Source organism: Callospermophilus lateralis, chromosome 13 (assembly GCF_048772815.1).
Source record: "Callospermophilus lateralis isolate mCalLat2 chromosome 13, mCalLat2.hap1, whole genome shotgun sequence".
Taxonomy (NCBI): Eukaryota; Metazoa; Chordata; class Mammalia; order Rodentia; family Sciuridae; genus Callospermophilus; species Callospermophilus lateralis.
The window spans coordinates 31908650-31926585 of NC_135317.1; the positions used below are offsets into that span (position 1 = coordinate 31908650).

The window sequence follows — 17936 nt, forward strand, 5'->3', positions numbered from 1 at the left end:
CATTTTTTCCTGCTAAAATATGAATTCATGAAAGCAGGAAAAATCAGTTTATATTTTTAAATTCCTTCAGATGACTTTAATAATATTTTTTTAAATAAGACTAGAAATATTTCTTATGCAATTAGGAAGTTAGGATCTTCCAAAAATAGCTCTTCACTTGGAACATAAGACTTTTGGCAAAGCAACTTCAAGCATACAAATATTTATAAAGGAAAAAGCTGACATTTGACTATGTTTTCTTGGCTTTTTCTGTAGATCACAGATAGTCAAAAGTCATCAGAAGACTCTGGATCCAGAAAAGATTCTTCTTCAGAGGTTTTCAGTGATGCTGCAAAAGAAGGGTGGCTCCATTTCCGACCACTTGTCACCGATAAGGGCAAGGTAGTGAGTTCACTCAGCTCCTGTAAATGTCAGGAATGCAGGCCCCAACAAAACACACTGCATTATGTGTAAAATGAAAAGATGTCCAGATTAAAGGGAAAAATATCTCCTTCTACATAAAGGGAAGATTATTTAAGAAAATTCTAATTATTGATTTTTTTTTTTATATTTTAGTCTTTGTATTCACAATAGGTAGAATATATTCTCTTATATTCTGCTAAGGTAAAAATAAGAAGGAACTCTCTTATTAGTTTACTAGCCATAGATAATGACAGAGTAGGCCTTTACGAAGTGGCATTTCTCCTATTCATAATTTTTGTTGTTAAGTTGCCTTTATAATTTTCTTATTTTATTTTACAAATATTAGGTTATATAAATGAATACCAATATATGCTTCATCAGGTAGACTCCAAATATAATAAAGAATTTCCTATAATATTTGTCAGCTTGTTTATGAGAACATTTTAATATTGTAAGAGTTTAAAATTTTTTATAGGACTTAATTTGGATATGGATATTTTTGCTTTGCCATACATATAAAGTTGATCAACTTTGGTAACTTAATTCATCATTTGTACATGTCGTTTTGGAAATCTCTCTGCAATGTTTATCATTTTTAAGCTAAGATCCACTTTATCTAGAGATTTTTCTGATTGATTTTTTAAGTTTTTCACTTCCTTGGCATTTTAAATATATTTTGCAAAACTTTAATTTTTTTTTCATTTTATCTTCCCAACTAAAGTTAGCATTTCACTATCCTCAATTTTGATATGAATACATTGCCTAATTTGCTTATATATACAAAACATATATTAAGGTAAATTAGACACCTTCTATACTAGGTGTGTGTTTGTGTCTGTATGCACATGTTAAAGGTGTTGTTTAATATGCTTATCCTGTCACAAAGATTTAGCCGTATGTTATATATTCATGGAATGATTTGTGTTTTCCAGCGTGTTGGTGGAAGTATTCGTCCTTGGAAACAGATGTATGTTGTACTTCGGGGCCATTCTCTGTACTTGTACAAAGATAAGAGAGAGCAGATGCCTCCTTCTGAGGAAGAGCAACCCATCAGTGTTAATGCTTGCCTGATAGACATCTCTTACAGTGAGACCAAGAGGAAAAATGTGTTTCGACTTACCACATCCGATTGTGAATGTCTATTTCAGGCAGAAGACAGAGATGATATGTTAGCATGGATCAAGACTATCCAGGAAAGTAGCAACCTAAACGAAGAGGTAGGTGTTAAGAATCTGATCATTTTTTAAGTAAAAATTGCACATTATAATGTTTTTTAAAAAATGTGACAATCAAAATGAAAGCTCAAGTGTACCTTATTAGATTATTTTCACTTATTGAAAAAATTTCCATTACTGAACTAGAAACATAGACTATTCATATTTTGCAGACCTTCTCAGAAGCAATAAACCACAGGTAGGAGACCCACGTTCTTAGTCCTGATCATTTAGTCATCCCTTGCTACATGTGGAGGATTGGTTCTAGGACCCTTCCTGGCTACCATAATCTGCAGATGCTCAAGTCTGTTATATAAAATGGTATAGTATTTGCGTATGTCCTACAAACATGATCCTGTGTACTTTAAATTTGTACCTAAAATACCTAATACCATGTGAATGCTAAGCAAATCGTTGTTACACTGTATCGTTAAGGGAATAATAAGAAAAAAAGTCTATTTCAGATGAGGGACTTGTGGATAGAGAGGGTTAATTGAACCTTTATGTCCAAATTCTTCTGTGTCTGTTCTCTGCTTTCAAAAGCAGAATTATTGTGGACTTAGGTTACACACCTGCAATATACACATATATGAAAATATACACACCTGCAATCACAGTGACTCAGGAGGATCACAAATTCAAGGCCAGCCTCAGCAACTTAGCAAGATCCTGTTTAAAATTTTAAAAAGGACTGAGGATATATAGTTCACTGTTGGAGTGCCCCTGTTTTCAATCCCCAATACTGTGGGGAAAAAAAATACTATATAAAGGCAGAGATACTGGCATGATTCTTGTTAATTGAATTGTATGGGCAAAAATATAGCCTAGGGTAGTATAGTAGTTGGTTTCTAAGAAAATGTACATTATCTAAAATTATAAACCAGCTTTTATTTTTAACAGGGAATAAAGTTTCTGGAGTTTATAGCAGGGTTCAGTAGTAAAGATAGTTTTTAAAGGTATATAGCTATAAACTCTGTGGGGAAAAAAACCCCAGCAATGATGAAATCAAACTTTTGCTCAAGAGTACTACTTTTTTTTCCTTCATTTCCTCCCACATTATTCTCACTTTTTATGTCCTGACCCCCCCAAAGCACACCAGATTCTTTTCTTTTGCTCACATTATTCAGAATGTTCCTTGTAAAGCCATACAAATTATGTTCTCCAGTTTAATCATTTTCATTGTAATATAATTCAAATTATGAAAACTTAATACCATGAGGAAAAGTGCCTGTTGCTTCTTCCTCTGGTAGTTTTCCCCCTGCCTTGATGATAGTTAAAAATTAATACCAGATCTTTATCAACACAACATTTGTTTTGCCACCGCTTACTGTAGACAACATCAGACCTAAATTCTGTAAAAGAAACAGGGAGAATAATTCACAGATGTAGATTCAGCTTTAAGTAATGGTTTAAAGGAGTTCCCATTTAATAAATACCAGCTATATCATTAAAATTCCTTCAGATGATTTCAACTGAAACAACCGTTTTGAGGTTTGATGGAGATACTGCTTGTGAAGAATGTAACATAATGCCTGGCAGTTAATAAACATTTACTCAGTGTCAATCATCATTGTTGAACCCAGTGCCCTATACATGCAAGGCTGCGAGGCAAGTGCTGTACCACTGAGCCACAATCCCAGCCCTGGCAGACACCATTTATAAACATTTTACATGAATTAATCTTAGCAATCATATAAAATGTGTCCTATTAATATAAGAAAACTGTCAAATATAGATTAAATAATTTCCTCAGGATTACAAATTTAATGTAAGAGGATTTAAATTAAGGCAATCTTATTCTAGATCTTACTCATCTGATCCATTGGAAAAGTCCATTGAAAACTTTGGAATAAAACAATCAAAATTCTTTGTAAATTGTCTTTCATTATAAGCAGAATAAGCTAAAAAAATTGAGGATACGCATCAATGTATAATTGGAATCACTAGGAAAAAATTATGTTCAGCTTTGGATTTATCATATTATAAACATTAACCCCCTGAGGTTAAAAAAACAAGTTCTTGATAATCTGCCCCTTCTGATACTAACTGACCCTCAATCTCACTGTTACTACAAATTATTAATACCTACAAATTATTAATTAGTAAATTCTGGCAGTATTTTTCCATCTTTTATTCAAGAGTAATAAGTGCTGATCATTTAATATTAAACTCTGCTGCCCTGCCATTTATTTAGAATGACAGATCAATAAGTATTGAACAACTTCTTACCTGCTGGAACTATTCTAATTATTGCGTGAATACAGAAAATAAATCTTTTGGCAATGTCAGGAGGTAATTGGAACATTTTTCACATTGTGATGTTATATAGAGACTTTAAAATGGCCCCACTCATAAGGATCTTCTATTTATGTTTGGAATTGACTTTTTAATATTACCTTCTGTTTATTCTGTAGGACACTGGAGTTACTAACAGGGATTTAATTAGTCGGAGAATAAAAGAATATAACAATCTGATGAGGTGAGAATCCCTTCCTGCCTACAGTTAATTTGGATGTAAAATAGGAAACCATTAAGAAATGTTTATTTCTTTTAGCAGCAAAGCAGAACAGTTGCCAAAAACACCTCGCCAGAGTCTCAGCATCAGGCAAACTTTACTTGGTGCTAAATCAGAGCCAAAGACTCAAAGCCCACATTCTCCAAAGGAAGAATCTGAAAGGAAACTTCTCAGCAAAGGTACTGATGTTAGCTTTCTTGGGTAAATTTAACCAAGTGTTTAAAATTGGGATCTTAAAGGTATTTTCATGTTTTTCTGTACCATTTCTACTGACTCAGACCCAGTGTCAGCTAGCTTAGAGACCTAGTATAGGCTAATGGGACCTTTAAGGTGAGGCCCAAGACACCAGATTCTGTAATCAAAACAAGGTAAAGGAGAATGTAACACATAAGAGACATGGTAGATTTGAAAGACTCAGGATGCCGATGCTACCATTGTGAAATGGAACCAGTAGTTTTGTTGACTGTACTTCCTTGCTGTTTTAAAGAAAATCATGATATGGACTGTAAAAGGGTGAAGAAGTATTATTGATATCTGTTACATTATATGGAAGGTTAAAGGGAATGGCCATTTAGGAAGAGATTTAAATATTTTAGATAAATGCAAGGTGTTTTACATAAGAAGATTCCAATTAATATAAAGGATTGTTAGAGTCATGATTTAAATACTCTTATTTCTGTTTTCTTTATTATGTGATTTTATTTTCAATAACAATCAAAAGATGATACCAGTCCCCCAAAAGACAAAGGCACGTGGAGAAAAGGCATTCCAAGCATTATGAGAAAGACATTTGAGAAAAAGCCTACTGCTACAGGAACATTTGGCGTCCGACTGGATGATTGTCCGCCAGCTCATACTAATCGGGTAGGAGACACCAACCAGCTGGGTTTCCTGAATTCATTCATTCATCTGTAATTATAGGATCTGAGTGTAAAGCCTTTCAGATAATAGGGACTGCTTCCTCTGTTGAGCATTTTCCTCTTCATCCAGACCTTAGTTTCCACGAGTTACTCTGACCTTTATATATCAAGTAATTTTATATATGATACTTTTTTCCAATGTATTAACTCTAAAATAGAATTATTTAGTTAATAAGAATGTGTCTGAGGGCTGGGAGTATAACCCAGTTGGTAGCCTTCCAAGCTCAAGGTCTCATGTTCAATCCCTAGCATACGCCCCCCCCCCCAAAAAAAAAGGTATCAAAAAGGGTCAATATGAATTTATTTTGTCTTTTGCATCTTACAAGTATGACAATAACCTGATTAAGTACACGTATATTTGTTTACAACTCCATGCTAAGGTGCATATTGTGAGTTGATTGATCTACACTATCCCATGTCTTCTCTTGACTTTATTCACCTAAACTGTTTCTACATCCTTAATTGTTCCTTTCCTTTCTAGATTATCTCCCTTGAGGGCCTTTTATGTTCTGTGTTGGCCTATTCATTCTTTTCCCACTCTCTCAAAAATGTCTTGTTGGTTCCATGTATTCCCAATGTCTGAATGTCTATATTTTCTATGTTTTACATAATGGCAATTTACATATTTCCTTTTGGATGAAAGGGCACTTGTAGCTGTGATATAGAACTACTATCTGAACATAAATTTTTGTGTTGTGTTAAATAAAAATGTTTATTTCTTGTTTTGCAGTATATTCCATTAATAGTTGATATATGTTGCAAATTAGTTGAAGAAAGAGGTCTCGAATATACAGGTATTTACAGAGTTCCTGGAAATAATGCAGCCATTTCAAGTATGCAAGAAGAACTCAACAAGGGAATGGCTGATATTGATATACAAGATGATGTAAGTTTGTTTATTTCTATTTGAATAACTGATCTGTTTTCCCCCCTTTGCTAATATTGACCAAAAAATACTGTATTTCTGTTTTCCTTACCTAGAAATGGCGAGATTTGAATGTGATAAGCAGTTTACTAAAATCCTTCTTCAGAAAACTCCCTGAACCTCTCTTCACAAATGGTAAGTTAACTCCCATGAAAGCCGCCAGAGGAACAGTCCACATTACAACTGTTAGAAAACCATAGACTGATGGAACCAAAAAAATATGTTTTGTTGAAGGAAAAAGGAGGTTGTGTTTAGTTATACAGTGAAAAACAGAATTTCTAAAAATATTTCCATTCAGGAAAAAAATATATTTTCCTGTTCACTATTGTTTTAGTCAAAAAGTTTTCACACATAATAGGATACCATTAATAGGAAAACTTTTACAGAAATTTGAATGCTACATGGGCCACTGTAGTTGTTGGGGGGAAAATTGGACAGGCTGTGTGAACAGAAAATTTCCTTCTATTTGTTATATGGTTTTTAAACTTCAGACTTTATCTAAAATGTAATTTGTAGACATTTACATTTCGAAGGCCAAGTTATTTGAGAATCTTCTACATTTCATTGTGTTTAAACCTTTACAGGGTTACCTAAAGATAAATTGTTTTATTGTTCTTATTGTTGTCAGATAAATATGCTGATTTTATTGAAGCCAATCGTAAAGAAGATCCTCTAGATCGGCTGAAAACATTGAAAAGACTAGTAGGTATTATTTTTTCAGTTTGGGAGGCACAACTAAAATGCAACACTTGAATACATCATAAAATAATATGTTTCAGATCCACGATTTGCCTGAACATCATTATGAAACCCTTAAGTTTCTTTCGGCTCATCTGAAGACAGTAGCAGAAAATTCGGAAAAAAATAAGGTATGTGAAGTGCATGTTTAAGAAATATAATTTCAGTGGCTTTAGTTTAAAAGATATCCTTTGTTGGGACCTTTTATCTCCCTTGGGACCGCGGCCATTATTGGGTGTTGGCTGAGGCGGCCTCATGGGTTAGCATTTCCGTATATGTGACCTGGCTGGATTGGCATTCGAGGGCTTTTGACTTTAGCCCCGCCTAATGGTTTAATCTGAAATCTGCCTAGTGATAGTGACGTAACTGCCATTTATTGGTTCTTGCTACTGTCTCTTCTTAGTCCCTCCTATCACTATATAACCTTGTCCCTGACACAATAAAGTTGAGATTATTGCACTTTCACGGTTGACTCATCTCCCAACTCGGTGTGATTGTGGGCCAGGTTGAATGGAACCCTCTCGCTCAGCCCCAGAGACACTAGCTGGTCTAGTGCGCTTCACTACCTCTGTTGGAGGGCGGTTCCGACAGCTGGTGCCACGGAGACGACAGGCTGGTCTCCCACGTACCCTTGTTGCGGGGAACGAGCGACAATCCTTCATTGCTTCGTGCCCAATTGTCAAAAATAGGTTTAAGAATTCAACAAAAACTCTAAAAATACATCAAACTGGCTAAAGAGCACTCCTTTTTTATTTGTTCTTTTTACTTATATGTGACAGTATCATGTATTTTGATATATTATAGATACATGGAGTATAACTTCCTGTTCGTGTGGTTGTACATAATGTAGACTTACCCTGGTTATGTATGTATATATAAACAAAGGAAAATTATGTCAAGTTTATTCCACTCTCTTTCCTATTCCCCTCCCCACCTCCTCATTGTGTGTTAGCATCCATATATCAGAGAATATTCAGCCTTTGGTTCTTTGGGATTTATTTCACTTAGCATGATAGTCTCTAGTTCCATCCAATTACTGGCAAATGCCATAATTTCATTTTTTATGGCTGAGTAGTATTCCATTGTGTAGTATGCAGCACATTTTCTTTATCCATTTGTCTGTTGATGGGCACATAGGTTGTTTCCATAGCTTAGCTATTGTGAATTAAGCTGCTATAAACATTGATGTGGTTGTGTTACTATAGTATGCTGATTTAAAGTCCTTTGCATATATACTGAGGAGTCAAACAGTGGTTCCATTCCACCTTTTCTGAGGAATCTTCATACTGGTTGCACCAATTTGCAGTCCCACCAGCAATGTATGAGTGTACCTTTCCCCCCACATTCTCGCCAACACTTATTGTATTGTTAATTGTATTCTTGATAAATTGCCATTCTGACTAGAGTGAGATGGAATCTCAATGTAGTTTTTAGTTTACATTTCTCTAATTGCTAGAGATGTTGAGCATTTTTTTCATATATTTGGCCTTTTGTATTTCTGTGAAGTGCCTGTTCAGTTCCTTTGCCCTTTTATTGATTGGGTTATTTGCTTTTTTTGGTAAGTTTTTTGAGTTCTTTCTATATTCTGTGGATTAATGCTCCGAGGTGCAGATGGCAAAGATTTTCTCCCATTCTGTAGGCTCTCTCTTCATGGTCTTGTTTCCTTTGCTGTGAAGAAGCTTTAGTAGTTTGATAACATCCCATTTATTGATTTTTGATGTTATTTCTTGTGCTCTTGTTGAGGAATTCCATTCCTAAGCCAACATGATGGAATTTGGGCCTACTTTTTCTTCTTGTAAGCACAGGATCTGTGGTCTAATGCATAGGTCCTTGATCCACTTTGACTTGAGTTTTGTGCAGGGTGAGAAACGGGTTCAGTTTCATTCTATTACATATGTATTTCCAGTTTCTCCAGCACCATTTTTTGAAGAGGATATCTTTTCTCCAATGTATGTTGATGGCATCTTTGTCTGTATGAGATAACTATTTATGTGGGTTTGTCTTTGAGTCTTCTATTCTATACCATGTGTCTTTGTGTCTGTTTTTGTGCTAATACTATGCCAATTTTGTTACTATTGCTCTGTAGTATAATTTAAGGTCTGGAGTATAATTTAAGGTCTGGTATAAGGATGCCTCCTGTTTCACTTTTTTCCTTGAGGATTGGTTTGGTTATTCTGGACCTCCTCTTTTTCCATTTCTATAAAGAACATCATCAGAACCTTAATAAGAATTGCATTATATCTTTGTAGCATTTTTGGTAGTATGACCATTTTGACAATATTAATCCTGCCTATCCAAGAACATGGGAGAGCTTCCCTTTTCTAAGGTTGAAGAGTACTCTTAAAAGCAAAATATCTACAAATACCAGTTGTCACTATTTTGGGGGTGTGGGGTGCTGGTGATTGAACTCAGGGGCACTCACCCACCACCCACATCCCCAGCCTATTTTGCATTTTATTTAGAGACAAGGTCTCACTGAGTTGCTTAGCACCTCACTTTTGCGGAGGCTGGCTTTGAACTCGTGATCCTTCAGCCTCCCTAGCTGCTGGGCTTACATGCATGCACCATCACTCCCAGCCAGTTATCACTATTTTAAAGAAGGTTATTCATGTTATATTTATCCAGCAAGAAAATGAAAAAGAAACATTACACTTTTTCAGCTACATATCACCTTTTTGAGCAGGTGATGTATATATACGGTATACAGTGAAAAATAATATTTTGTTTTAAACAGGTTTTTCTCCCCCTTTTAACACCACCACATTATTAAACAACTAAATTTACTAGAATATTAATATTCATGTTCTGTTTGACTCATTTTTAAAATGTCTCTTTAGTTATTTGTTTAAATATCTAGACAAAATCCACACATTATATTTGGTGACATAATTATTCATCCTTTTCCTCAGTGGTAATCGTTACAGTATTAGCAAAATGATGATTTTCTTATTTTGTGGCATTACTCCTTAAAGTTCTCCAGAAATCAACAAGACTGAGAAGAAAATAAGAGAACACCAGAAGCTAGGAATACCACAATCACTCCCTTTCTTCAGAGTGATTTCAGTTTAAGGTAGAGAATAATGTATATATTCAGGTCAGTTCAGTGGCTGTGCATGATCTGGAAGACAATAGCACTCAATTATAATAAGGTTGAATTATGAAATGAGCAGTATCAACCCCTATTGCCTGCAGATCCAGACGATAACAGCAGTGTCAGGCAATGTCCTAAATTGTGATAGGACTACAAAGGATTTAAAAAAATTGCTTTGTATTTTTTTTCTCTATCAAAAATAACTTTTTAGATCTAAAGTGCCAGACCTGCAAAGGGAATTTTTATATTAAAATTTTTTTTTAAAATTTTGCACCATCATTTATTCTTTCAGATGGAACCAAGAAACCTAGCAATTGTTTTTGGTCCAACTCTAGTGCGAACATCAGAAGACAACATGACCCACATGGTCACACACATGCCCGACCAGTACAAGATTGTAGAGACACTCATCCAGCATGTAAGTTCACTCTTCATCTCTGAGACCATTCATTTTCATGAGCAGCTGATACTTGGTAGGATAGAATTTGGTCTTTTTTTTTTCCTTTGTCTAAAAAAAACTATCCTCCAAGATATAAAGTATATTTAGGGGATTATTTAATTTTTCTTTTCACCTCTTTTATTTTAAATTTTAGCATGACTGGTTTTTCACGGAAGAGGGTGCTGAAGAGCCTCTTGTAAGTATTGTGCAGCAGCATTTGCACTCAGTTATTTTCATTTGGGATTCAAGATCCTGATGCTACAACAGTGTCAGCCTCCTGCTTTGTATGCTATTGCCCGCTTTGCATCCTGGAAGCAGGTCTCTAGCTCCTTAGTCTCTGATCATATGAAGCTTTTTTTGCAGTTAATGATGTATAACCAATATAAAAATGTTAAGCATAAGCGCTCCTTCAGTAATGTATTTTTTACTAAAATGTTGTTTAAATTTTAAAATATCTTTGAAGAGATGATGAAGAGATCTTTGTTTGTTAACCATAGACCTCAGTGCAGGAGGAAAACACAGTAGACTCCCAGCCAGTGCCAAACATAGATCATTTACTCACCAACATTGGAAGGACAGGAGTCTCCCCTGGAGATGTATCAGGTAACTCTTGCCTGGGCAATATTGTGTCTAGGTTAAAAGCTACATTCTTGTAACATGAAAGAACAAATCAGTCATGAGTAATGATTCACTATGATTTTATTCTTTTTCTTTTTTTCCTTTCTACTAATAAATAATCTTCCTTTCCTGATTGATCTTAATTATCTTCCAGTGCCTATAATGCCATTGACAATGCATGGAGTTGTAATGTTTGTCAGAATGGAAATATGAGGGAAATGAGCATGCAAACCACTGTTTTTTTGTTTTTTTTTTTTTAATTCACAGTTTCCATGTAATAGTCATCACAAGGTAAAACAGATTTATGCTACTGAATATGTGGTTGCTGTGATGGCAGAAAGTATGATCTAGACTGTATATGTAGTTCTTATTCCTGACCTAGAAGTTGTGTTTAAGAGCAGCAAGTTACATGTGTCAAACTGCTAATGGACACCATTCTCAAGTACAGTGTATTATCTGTCACTATAGATATCACAGTAAAAGTCAATCTCTTTTGACCTTTATTTTCTTCTGTTTCCTATTGCCACCCTAATGCTTGGTTAAGTATTAGTTTTTATAGGCTCTTTTGATGAAAAGTTTCTCCTGCCAGACTGTTGCACTAATCTAGCATGTTGTTTCACACAATGTTCTCCCTTTGTCTCTAGTTCTTGTTTTAGTCCTAAAGGGTTTTTTCAGCACTTACTGACACAGGCAAATCTATACTGATGTTGAACAGGCGAAGTGGGAGGAGTCTATCACACGGTAATGTCACTAGTGGATTCTGTGATGTCCCTGATGGACAGCTGGAACTGTAGAAAGAAGGAGGATTGTTGTCCACACTGTAGCTGCCTTGTCTGCAGAAACCCCCGATTCTTGTAAATGCAAACACAGTTGATCTGTGGTGTAAAGTTTCTCTTAAGAATATTGTAAAACAGATCAATACTACTTTCTTAAAAGTTTTTTGCTGTTTCTTGTTATTTCTGAAGCAGACCCTGAGGAGAAATAGCATGGTATGGTCTACCAGTTCTTAAAGTCATAAAGCATTTAGCCATGTGTTAAAAGGGGTGTGGCATGGGGCTCAGCTCATTAATTTTGAAAATCAATTTCCCAGAAGTTGAAAGATAAAATTTCAAAATTCGTATTATTCTAAATAGTGCTAGCCCCGTTCTACCCTCTTTATAATTGTATAATCTGAGTTTTTGCCAGACAGTAAAATTATGGTCTCCATTTTTCCATTTCCATAATAGCGTCTGTTAATAGATAATTATAAAACTGGTAGCAATTTAACCAAACTAGTCAAAAAGATCCCTGACATGAAACTGGGGTCTGAAGCACAAAAATCAACATTATCTAATAAAAATCAAAGTGACCTGATAGCAGGATTATCCTAATGCCTCTTTTTGTATCCATATGCATACAGTATATGCTTATAATATTTAAGTCTGACAAAAATAAACAAATATACCAATATGAGTGTTTCAATTGGTAGCTAGGAAAGCCAACAATCTTAAAAGTTCTACATTGTGTATCAGTTTCAGATACAGGATGTGGTACATGATATAATTCTTAGAAGGTCTTCAAGCTTCTTTATTGCTAGATTTAATATTTAGAAAATAAACATTAGTATTTCTGTTTTTGTTTAGTACAGGGCTCCTTTGCCATTCCTATCATTGAGCTGGTTCTGCCTACAATTCACAGCATCCTTTCATGGCGGTGGCTTTCTGTGGTGCAGCTTGCATCTTTGTGAGCTCTGACTATCCACTGTGTTCTCTTGTTTTGAGTTTTGCTTTCACATTTGTTCTGTGCCTGTCTTCTCCATAAGTTTTGCATTGTTTGTTGAAAGCAGGAAAGATTGGCTAATACTGACCATGTTTTATTTAACTTCTCAGATTCAGCCACTAGTGACTCAACAAAATCTAAGGTAAATTATCTTTTTGTTTTATACAGTTTAGGAATATTTGGGGGGTGGAGGAGGGGATTGCTTTCAGGCTGATGTTATGAGCCAGAACAACAAATTCTAATAAATAGAAAAATTAGTCTTAAACTAGTACCGAGTTGTGAGTCAGAAAACTTTCCAGACCAACACATACAGAATTGGAGAAAATGGTATGAGGTACTCCTTATCCATCATCAATAATTACCACCATATGCCAGTCCTGCTGCTTCTGTGATAACATGATATCATTTTATCTGTAAATAACTTTATTAGCATTATGAACTTCTGTTATTACTATACATTGTTATAGAAAATGCATATATTCTTGCCATTTTGGCTTTATTGTTAGTATTTTTATATAATTTTTTTATTCTATTGATAGTAACACCAAATTACAATTTTTTTTTTTGAGCAGTTTATATGAAATTCATATGTAGCATTCTTAGAAAGTGTTTTGGGGTTGTGGCCTCCGTGGTAAAGTGCTCTCCTAGCATGTGCGAGGCCTTGATTGGGTTCGATCCTCAGCACCACATAAAAATAAACAAATGGAATAAAGGTATTGTGTGCAACTGAAAGATATTTTTAAAAAAAGTTTCTTGAATCACTGTGTAGATTGCTGAGACAATAGCAACTAGAATTGTATGATTTCTAACAGAAGTCTGTTTTTGTCACCAGTATCACTTAGGACTTTCACCATCTTTGTGCTCCTACTGTTTATTTTTAAAAACTTGAAACCTACAGAGAAGTTAGAATAACACCCAACCCTTTTACCTAAATTAATCTGTTGATTCTATTATACATACACACACTTTTTTTCCTGAGTCATTTGAGACTTACTTTTACAAGATAATGCTACCCTTAAGAATTTCAGCTTGTACAAGGACATTCTTCTATATAATGACAGTATAATTATACTCAGGATACTGACATTAGAATACATTATTATCTAAGGTACATTTTTCTACACAAAGGATTTTCTTCCATTTCCCTATCTAGATGCAGTCAGGTTTTATTCCTTATATTTCATTGTTCTAGATTAATAAAGGTCTAAAGGGACATGGCAGTTTCCAAAAGTTTTTGCCAGAAGAAAGGATTTGTTTGAAATCTCTGCCTTTAACATGTTCCTTCACCTGTTTCTTCATCTAAGTGGTGGTCTACCATACCCTAAATGTAGTGGGTGTCCAAATACTGTAACTACTTCTACCACTTTCTCAATTAAAAAAAAAAAAAGTAGTAGTAGTAGTCTAGTCCCTTGCCTCAACACATTTAAAGATTTGCTTCTCCCATAAACAATGAAATTGAGATGTTTAAAAGTGGATCAATCACTTGTTCAGTGTTCTATACAACAAGCTAGAGGATGGAACATCAGGTCTCCTAATTCAGAGCCCAATCACAACCATATTCCCTGTAGTCTTCATCAGAGTGTGAGAAAATTGAGTAACCATTTAGAATGTAATGGGTATTTAGGAAATCCTTTATAACATGAAAACAAAATCCTATTAATCTGTGATTTGATCCTTTTTAATGTAGAAGCCTTGTTAAAAGACCTCATTTTCTCAGTTTCACTTGTCTAAAATTTTTATTGGAAGAGAAATATAATTTCTGATCCATTACTCAGCATACTTCCTGCCTCCCTATTTTGTTGTGTGCTAAAACAAGAATGTATTGACCCTTGTCCCCAGCCATTCCCTTAGCGAACAGACATTATGAACAAACTAAATAGTTGTAGAAAGGACATATTATACATAAAAGATGACTTTACCAATAATGGTACATTTAAATGATTCCATGATAAAGATCAAAGATCCTTTGACCTTATGTTATTTGAAATTTTCCAGTTGTGTTGTTAACCATTAAATAAATGAAGGCATTTCTAACCTGGTCTACCTAAGGCAAATACCTGAAGATTCAATCTGGCTGAACCAGTGGAAATCTAGTTGGCTTATACGATACTGTCATGTATCTGTCATGTGTAGTCTGTAGTTGGAAAATTGAATTCACCATAAAATGTTAATGGCCTATTTCAGTAATATTATATTCAATTTTGTTAGAACATTATTTAATTATTAAACCTGTGTTCCAGATGAAAGAAGCAGGGAAAGTCAGTTACAGGAAAATTATTAAGAATCAGGAGAGCTAGTTGCCTCTCAAATACATCTGTCTTTCAGGGAAAACTTTTGTGTTGAGTTATGACTTGACAAATAAATACAACCAGGCAAGAAATGGGATTGGTGGTTAAATAAAAATTTGTCTTTGGCTAAGTTTAAAAGGGGGTATAAAAAACAAATTACAATCAGCATGGTTCTTTTGTTCACAATCTTATTTCTCTGGTTGCTTCCCAGGGTTCTTGGGGATCTGGAAAGGATCAGTATAGCAGAGAACTGCTTGTGTCCTCCATCTTTGCAGCCGCTAGTCGCAAGAGGAAAAAGCCAAAAGAAAAAGCACAACCCAGTAGCTCAGAAGATGAATTGGACAATGTATTTTTTAAGAAGGAAAATGTGGAACAATGTCACAATGACATTAAAGAAGAATCCAAAAAGGAAAGTGAGACAATAGGCAGAAAACAAAGGCTCATCATTGCCAAAGAAAACAGTTCTAAGACAGATAGCACAACAAAAGATGAGAAGACATCTCTACGAAAAGGGAGCACACCATCTGAAGAACCCTCCCCACCACACAGTTCCAAACATAACAGGTCGCCAACTCTTAGCAGTCGCTTTACTATCCTGAAAGAGAGCTCTAAATTACTTCTCTCACAAAAGTCCTCCCATTTTGAGGAGACAGGGTCTGACTCTGGCACTTTGCTTAGCACATCTTCCCAGGCTTCTCTGGCAAGGTTTTCTAACAAGAAATCTACCAGTCCAGAACCTAAACATTGTGAGTTTTTGGCCAATGTTGGCACCATCACCTCAGATTATTCCACTACATCATCAACTATGTACTTGACTAGCCTCGACTCCAGTCGACTAAGCCCTGAAGTGCAATCTGTGGCAGAAAGCAAGGGAGATGAGGCTGATGATGAGAGAAGCGAACTGATAAGTGAGGGGCGGCCTGTGGAGACTGACAGTGAGAGCGAGTTTCCTGTCTTCCCCACAGCTTTGACTTCCGAGAGGGTTTTCCGAGGAAAACTGCAAGAGGTTACTAAGACAAGCCGTAGAAACTCAGAAGGAAGTGAAGTAAGTTGTACCGAGGGAAGTTTAACACCAAGTTTAGATAGCCGGAGACAACTCTTTAGTTCACATAAACTTATTGAATGTGATACACTATCCAGAAAAAAGTCTGCAAGATTCAAGTCAGACAGTGGAAGTCTAGGAGATACCAAGAGCGAGAAAGAAACACCTTCAATAACCAAAGTGTTTGATGTCATGAAAAAAGGAAAATCAACTGGGAGTCTACTAACACCAACCAGAAGTGAATCAGAAAAGCCAGAACCCACTTGGAAAACAAAAATAGCAGATCGACTCAAGCTGAGACCCAGAGCACCTGCAGATGATATGTTTGGAGTAGGGAATCAAAAAACAAATGCCGAAACTGCTAAAAGGAAAAACATCAAGCGCAGACACACACTAGGAGGACACAGAGATGCTACTGAAATCAGCGTTTTGAATTTCTGGAAAGCACATGAGCAGAGTGGGGAGAGAGAATCTGAACTTTCAGCTGTGAATCGGTTAAAACCAAAATGCTCAGCCCAGGACCTCTCAATCTCAGATTGGCTTGCCAGGGAGCGCCTACGCACGAGCACATCTGACCTTAGCAGAGGAGAAACCGGAGACCCCCAGCTGGAGAACCCTGGCACATCAGAATCACCCAGGACCGAGACAACTTGGTCTTTTCAATCTGACACTGGCAGTTCTTCTAGTACTTTGGCTTCAACAAATAGGCCCCATCTTTCCATACCACCACAGTTACCTGACCAAATAAATGGAGAAAACTTCCAGAACATGAGCCAAAATGCTAGTTCTGCAACTAATGCCCATCCTCATAAACTGTCTGAAACCCCAGGAAGTAAAGCACAGCTTCATCCCTGTCTTTAAACTTGGGGTATGTCCACTCTAGCAAATAAAAAGCTACTGTTACATGTTTCAGTAACTCTGTAAATATTTTCTTGTACCAGAATTGTTATTATGCAGCCTTCATTTGGGCTGGTTTCATCATTTTGCACTGTGAAATAACTTTACAGTGCATTACTACAGCCAGAAGAACACATATATATTTAAAAATATATTGGATAGTTGTATACAAATGAGCAAGGTATTTGTTGCAACTCACTACATAGTATATACCCCGAATTACTGAAGAAAATAGCTGACATTAGTATGCAGCAAATTTGTTCTTTTGGTTTCATCACTAACAAAAGTGCCTCATCATAAAATCCATTTGATTTTTAGGGTGCCATATTGTTAAATTAGATAACTTACATTAAATAAATGAATGCATTTTATTGGTAATAAATTTCATTACATTTACCAGTTTTAACACAGGTGGATACAGAACTTCCATTCTTTAGTCATTCCAGGTGGATCTGAGTTTTATATTCAAACTTTTAATACAGTTTTTGAGTTTTGTGTGACTTGAATTTTTAATCTTTCTGTAAAATACGTAACTTAAATGAACATATTATATGTGTATCTTTTCTTCAGATACCAGATTTGATATAAATGTTGTAACATAGGTGTGTAGATAGCGGATCCTGGATGGAACTGGCTTCTTTATTGAGAAGAATATAATTCTGCATGAGGACCTAATGATCCAAACCTGTGTCATGCCTGTGTGCATACCCAATTAAACACTGGAAATAAAAATTGTTTTGGTGAACTTTGCATGGTTTCTGTTTTAAATGTTACCATTTATATAACTAATTAGCCCTAACTTTTAAAAAATTACCTACTACATTTATTTATTTTTTATTTTATTTTATTTTATTTTTTTATTGGTTATTCAAAACATTACAAAGATTGTAGAATCACATCGGTTACACATCTACATTTTTACATAATGCCATAATAGTAACTGTTGTATTCTGCTACCTTTCCTATCCTCTACCTACTACATTTATACATTCCATCTCTTTATTGCTGTGGCTGGCAGCGATCCCTTATAAATACTTATGTTAGCTTAACCTCACTTCCATATACATATTTAACTTTTCTTAAAGAACT

The 17936-nt window shown here is 35.3% G+C and overlaps 1 protein-coding gene across 8 annotated transcripts in view; it reads left to right on the forward strand.

The window, feature by feature from the left end:
* Arhgap21 (Rho GTPase activating protein 21) overlaps positions 1–17592 on the forward strand; it is a 136874-nt gene extending 119282 nt beyond the window's left edge. For 5 of the 8 annotated variants that reach the window (XM_076832275.1, XM_076832276.1, XM_076832277.1 and 2 more), the window contains 14 exons: positions 256–381; positions 1335–1619; positions 4031–4095; positions 4171–4310; positions 4853–4995; positions 5782–5937; positions 6033–6111; positions 6605–6678; positions 6756–6845; positions 10098–10223; positions 10399–10440; positions 10742–10847; positions 12731–12762; positions 15120–17592. In XM_076832275.1, the coding sequence (XP_076688390.1) occupies positions 256–381; positions 1335–1619; positions 4031–4095; positions 4171–4310; positions 4853–4995; positions 5782–5937; positions 6033–6111; positions 6605–6678; positions 6756–6845; positions 10098–10223; positions 10399–10440; positions 10742–10847; positions 12731–12762; positions 15120–16811 (3156 nt within the window). In that variant the 3' untranslated portion in view covers positions 16812–17592. The remainder of the gene's footprint in view (positions 1–255; positions 382–1334; positions 1620–4030; positions 4096–4170; positions 4311–4852; positions 4996–5781; positions 5938–6032; positions 6112–6604; positions 6679–6755; positions 6846–10097; positions 10224–10398; positions 10441–10741; positions 10848–12730; positions 12763–15119) is intronic. The other 3 variants (XM_076832281.1, XM_076832274.1, XM_076832280.1) reach the window with 1 other exon arrangement.
* The last annotated feature ends 344 nt before the right edge of the window (positions 17593–17936 follow it).